Source organism: Gavia stellata, chromosome 4, assembly GCF_030936135.1.
Source record: "Gavia stellata isolate bGavSte3 chromosome 4, bGavSte3.hap2, whole genome shotgun sequence".
In the NCBI taxonomy this organism is placed as follows: domain Eukaryota; kingdom Metazoa; phylum Chordata; class Aves; order Gaviiformes; family Gaviidae; genus Gavia; species Gavia stellata.
In genome coordinates, this window is record NC_082597.1 from 40,791,934 (window position 1) to 40,797,933 (window position 6,000).

The 6,000-nt window shown below is 40.3% G+C and overlaps 1 protein-coding gene across 1 annotated transcript in view; it reads right to left on the bottom strand.

Moving 5' to 3' along the window:
* Window positions 1–4,577, bottom strand: part of PTPRR (protein tyrosine phosphatase receptor type R) — a 139,383-nt gene extending 134,806 nt beyond the window's left edge. Inside the window, exon 1 of the mRNA XM_059816422.1 lies at window positions 4,500–4,577. Coding sequence (XP_059672405.1) covers window positions 4,500–4,562 — 63 coding nt within the window. The 5' untranslated portion in view covers window positions 4,563–4,577. The remainder of the gene's footprint in view (window positions 1–4,499) is intronic.
* Window positions 4,578–6,000: the final 1,423 nt, after the last annotated feature.

Sequence of the window (6,000 nt, forward strand, 5' to 3'; positions counted from 1 at the left end):
GGAGATACTCAGCTCACCCTGAAGCAGACATCAAGGCTATGTTCTACTGGTAGATTAAATGCATCTGGTACTGTTCTCCGGCATTGAGAAAACTGATGTGGAAATGGTCTGTGTCACTACTAATCTCCAAAACAGGATGACCACATCCAGTCTGACTATTGGATATGATCCTTGACCTATATTAACACTCTAATCATCCAGAAATTGTTTAGAAAAGTGCTAGATAGCTTAATAGACTACCAATAGGCTAGATTTCCATTGTCTATACTGAAGCTTGAATACCTAGTTCACATGCGGGTATCCACTTATAGATGCACATATTCATGTGCTTTACTCTTCCACTGAATCCCCTCTCAAAGCACTAGCACGTGAAGCTCTTCCTTGTGCTCTTCAGTGTGCTTGAAGGTAGACGGTTTAAACATTGGTGACAAAATAGATGTAATGGTATGGCAGAGCTACAGCTCTGAGGCATTCTACCTTACACAAAATGCCACGGAAAAGGCAAAGAGAAGGTCTATGTGGCTGTCTGTGAATCTTATGTCCTATTGACATTAGCTGAGAGAAACTCAAATTAAATCAACTCAGTTCAGTAACACTCATGTAAACTGAAAAAACCTGAAGAGATGTGCTGAATTTTAGGCTACTGTACAGTGTTGTGACCTTTCTAAGCAACAGAAATAGAGACAGATTTTCACATTTATATAAGAAGGTGTATAGTAGTAGCAAGGTGTGAAAGGGAAAATCTTGATATATTGAGCAAGTTTATTACCTTTACATTTCTGAAACACTTCACAGGATACAAGTGAAAAAAGCATCTGAGGAGCTTGGTCCAATCTTAGTACAACACATTTGTGTGCCCGAGAGAGACTTTGGACAGACCAAACTATATCAGGTTACAAAGGATGATGCTCTAGCACCTCTATGAGGTGATACATTAGACCTAGCCTGAGCTGTAACCTTTACAACAAACCCTTCTGCTTTTCTCTCAAGTTCAGCCCTAACTATATGTATGTATGTATGTATGTTTAGGTTTTTTAACAAGTGTGTTAGACAGCAACATTTTTAATCATCAGTGGTTATCCACAGGCTATTTCTACTTTCCATGTACTGCCTTGACCTTGGTGGTGCTCACATTCAGTATTGAAAAAACTTGGAATAAACACAAATAAACATTTGGAGAACTTCTTCATTTCAGTACTAACTCTCTAATATGTTTGATGAGTGTATAGTTTCTGAGGTCCAAAATAAACCTATACAAATAGAAAAATCTCAAGTATTACAAAAAAATTATGTAATTCTGTATGTTAACGAAGCAATTTTCATATGAGTTGGTCTCACGTCATTTAGAGAGCTAGCTAAACAGGACATATGGTTAAGCACTAAGGAATTTATAGAACAGTCAAAATGCTTCTAAGAGCTCTGGATTGTCCTCACCTCCCTCAACAAACAATGTGCACTGAACACACACACACAAAGAAAAAGAGACAGGAACGTAATACTGGGTAACATCATGGAAAGCCTTCAGTTATATAAAACTCACTCCCAGAAAATAAATCCCTCCACTTCCTCCCTTAGGCAAACAAGCACTACCATTTTCCCAGGTTCAATAAAATTACTTCTTAACATGCGTTCTTTATTGATAGAGTCACAGAACATCACTTTTTGACATGATACCTGCAGAATTCTTGGCTTCATGGCACTCTGCTGTGCATTGGCAACATTTTGCTTGTCAGATGGTCTAGCCCTTAGCACAAAACGTAACCTTGTAATAGTTCTACATCAGGCATCCATTCACCCTACCTTTCCACCTCAGTCATGAAGAAAATGGACTTCCAAGTCACTGAAATTAGATTGAATTCAGTTTCCTCCCCTCTGCAGAGCCGCAAGAGCGTTGATTTATTTTAAAAAATAACCCTTGTTGCTGGCTTTCATGCTAAATCACAATGTGCACTAGTCATGTAACTGGATTACAGGAAGCATTAACACCAGCAATTGCCCTTTCAAGTTGAGCAACCAACAACATTGCTAAAGGCTGGAACAAAAAGGGTCAGCCAGGGCAAAACAACAAATGTTGCCGCTTGCCCTATATGATAAAAACCAAAAAGCAGCAACAAGCAGTAAGTGCTAGTTTGAAACAAAGACAGAGCGATATACGCGTATTCAAAACAAAACAGACTCCCTTGGCAATGACATTAACATTACCATCTACTTAATGTGAAGTTCAAGGGGGAGAAACAAAATGTTGAAGTGCAGAGACCTGGAAGGAGCAGGGCTGTGCTTGGATTATGGCAACCACCCTGCTGTGGGACAGCTGCTCTTCGGAGGAAGACGCCTTCAAAATTTCGTATTGTGAGATTAGTCCAGTGAGATGTCTGACTCTCAGCACTTTGGCTTTAAAACATACGCTTCCCCAAAGACCTTTTCTGAAAGGATGACATTAAAAACATACCAAAAACACTGTCCTTCAACACATCCAGAGATAGCTGAAGATCCCAAGCAACAAACAGCTTTCATGTCATGATTAGCTTATGCTGTTATGGCCCCCCTTAAAGCACATATGGTTCTCAGCCAGAACAGAAGGCTTCAGAGCAGCAGTTCCATCCCAGAAATGCCGTAGCAAAGCTTCAGGCTGAGGTCACTTAATGAGAACTTAATGTCGATTTAATAGATCTTTCTTTATGTGACTGCCAATTGAAAATCTGCCTCGTTTAGCTTTTAATGCAGGCATAGAGCCAGTCAGCTAAAATCTGAGTAGCCCCAGAATATTTTGCAGGATTATTCCATTGTAAATTGAGGATTGCAGGTCTCCAAAAGTGTGCATAGCTCTACTAAAATAAGAGGCTATAAGTAACAGCGTCATTTAATGAAAAAATGAGGGGCCATGCATATTCTGAGTTCCTTGCACTAAGAGAAAGGCTTCACTTCACAGGAGGTGAAATAGTGCTTGGTATGGAAAAAAGAGAGCAGGTACCTTTACTATGGAGTTGGTCCTGCTGGTTTAGGCTAGCTTGGGGCATAGATGTATCCAGCTTGCTTGGCATTTCCTCCTCCTGATCAGTACCATTCAGTATTGGGACTGTGTGTACAGTGGGCATGTCCCCAGCGAAGCAAGGCTGTCAGTACCTTATTTTGCTCCGATATGGACAGTTACATACAACTGAATCTAGTCCACCGACTATGGTAACCATCTAATCTCAAATTAGGAGGTCTTGTTCATGTGGGATGCAACAAGTCCAGAGAACAGCTTTTTGAGCCTAGTTGTCTGATAGTACTTTTTAACTGTTAACACTTTAATGTTAGACTAATAAAATCACTACCCTTTTTTTTTCCTGATTATTCTTTTCTGTGTCACTAAGCTTTATTGCATTAATGAGGGCAGGTCTCTAGAGATACCAACAGCACAAGGAACTCATACACAATTCTGAAACACTTTGTGTGCTAACATGCCCTAGTGTTGTATCCTCTATCTTCTTTCCTTGTTTGCAAGGGCCATTCTCTTTTAATCTAGCATCTTCTGTACAGAGTAATTTACAGAATTAGGCAAATAGCCTACGATCAGCCTGCTGATCGTAATTAGTCACATTGTTTCAGTTTATTAGTTCACTGTAATGAGTGTGTGAGCCATGATGAATGGTTGTTCTTCCCTCCAGGAAGGAGAAGGATGAGCCCAGTGCTCTTCTCCATAATCAAGCAGGGCTACCTATGCACCAGGGCGAGGCAGAGCAGTGTCTGTGCAGAGCGTGTACAGACTGTGCTATGCACTCCACAGAGGACAGCTCTACTGACAGTATGCTGCTCCACTGGCATGAAGGGTGAGGATGCAGCAGGGTGGCATCAGCATACGATTCCACTGACATGCCCTCCACTGCAGGAGGGAGCACTACCATAAATTTTCTGAGAATGGGATAGATCCCATACATAGTTAACTGAAAGAGGAGAGTCCCAGACCATATATCCCAGAAGGAGCATGTATGGCTTACACCAACAAAAAAATAGTCCTTATTCTTTGCAAGAAACAGGCTTGTTTTCCAACAGCTACATAAGCACAATGGTGGATTCACTGGAAAAATACAAGTGAATTAATCCTTTGTGTCAGCCTTTTAGAATCTCCCTGTCTCTGTTGAATTGTTCCCTAAAGTACTTTTTCTTGTGCCCTATGCAGAACAAGTTTAAAAGCCATCCAGCAAAAGCAGTGCAAATACCAACCAAGACACGAGGATTAAAGGCATTTGAGGCAAAGGTAAGTTCTTTACCTACAGAGAGGCTATATTCTGCAGTGGTTCATCAGATTCCTTGTTGATCATGGTGAGGCTATATGAATGCAAGTTCTACTAAAGTGAAGAGCTTCAAGATATGTGGGCATTATTTAGATTTAGACAATTAGCGAGGCAGTGGAATATGAACTCTGGATACCCCACATTACAATCTCTGTCTGTATTTATCTACATGCATATTTATTCACAAAACAACTCCAGAACTCAGAAAAAAAAGGCACTTACCACAACAATCACATTTGTTGCAGGAATAGGAAGATTTTCCACTTCTAAATCTTCACCAGTCATAGCTAACAGATTGAGGGATGGGTCGTAGGCAGGTCTGTGGAAGGTTGATTTAACAATTATTGCAGGGTGCAGCTTGCTTATTTTGGTGTGGGAAGAAGAATGGAAATTTTGTTTGGAATTCTTATAACTGTCTGTATCCAGACTTTTCTCCACACTCTGCACATGGTGATAAATAAACACAGGTTTCCCACTCTTTCGCTGATGAATTGCCAAAAAGTGGTCATTGTCTCCAGAAAAGCAGCCTGCAGAAAGAAAAGAATGTTTAGAATGTCACTCTTGGATATTCTGTTGATGGTGCTGGAAATCTGATGATTTTTCATCTGATGATGGGTTCTGCAAGATTTGGAAAGAGTATTTGTGGAATACAAGAATTCCCTTAAAATCCCACAATGCAACATCTATAGCAATAGCTTAACAACACTAGAGAGAGTCTACTAAGTATGTGAAGCGTATCACACTCTTAAACTAATTTTTACAGGGCTTTTTAAAATGTTATTTATACTTCCAGCCAGGGTTACATTTCAAAAATGACATGCAAGAGCAAAGCACATGCTGAGCCAAGTCCAACTTTTCTATCAATCAGCATCAACTCCAATAGGAAAATATATGCAGTCCAATTTCTGATTTATTTAATCAACCAGTAATACCAAAGATGAGAATTGCTGTGATCATTTTTTCTATATGGGGACTTGAGGAGAAAAGGCCAAAAACCAGATCCAAAAATCAGACTTAAACATGTAAGAAAGAGCAGAAAGATAAAGCTCAGATGCCTGAGTCCATAATCACAATTCTGCATTCCCTGTCTAACTGCCATTAACTGTTTAGATCAGGAGGCCTTATAGTCCCTTGTGCCAACTCCTGTTATGACCCAGCCTACAGCCAAGCATTGCCTGGCCAGCTAACGGTGCACCTGGCTCTCTGTAGAGGAGATACAGGAGTGTGGATTTAGCCATACCTTGCATAGCTTGGCGTTGGGCACAAGAGCTCTTTTAGATTACATGCTTTTAATAAACTGTGTATCAGTGAAAAATAAGTTTTCTTTTGATAGTTAAAACACTTCCTAATGATGCCTTTATAAAAGGAACCAGAACTAAAGGGGGGTTTAATTTTTTTTAATGGATGAAACCTAGTGAATCCTCAGTTCCTTTGTGAAGAACAGAACAGCTCCAACAGCCCAGTTCAGCTCCCAGTCTGGAAGTCAGGCTGTCCCTCTGAGCAGAGAAATACACAAGGATCAGCTTCTTTATAGATAAAAGTAACTAAAGCTGCGTTAGTCACCTCATGGAAGAGTGCTCTAAGGAACCTACTGTGGTACAAAAGGGACTTCGTGTTCTAAGAGAAGTGAACCCAGAGAGCTCGCTCTGATCAGCCTGGAATCTCCTCTTCAGAAGCTGTTGAAGTTAATGGCAATGTTGCATTTGTGCACTAATATTTAGTT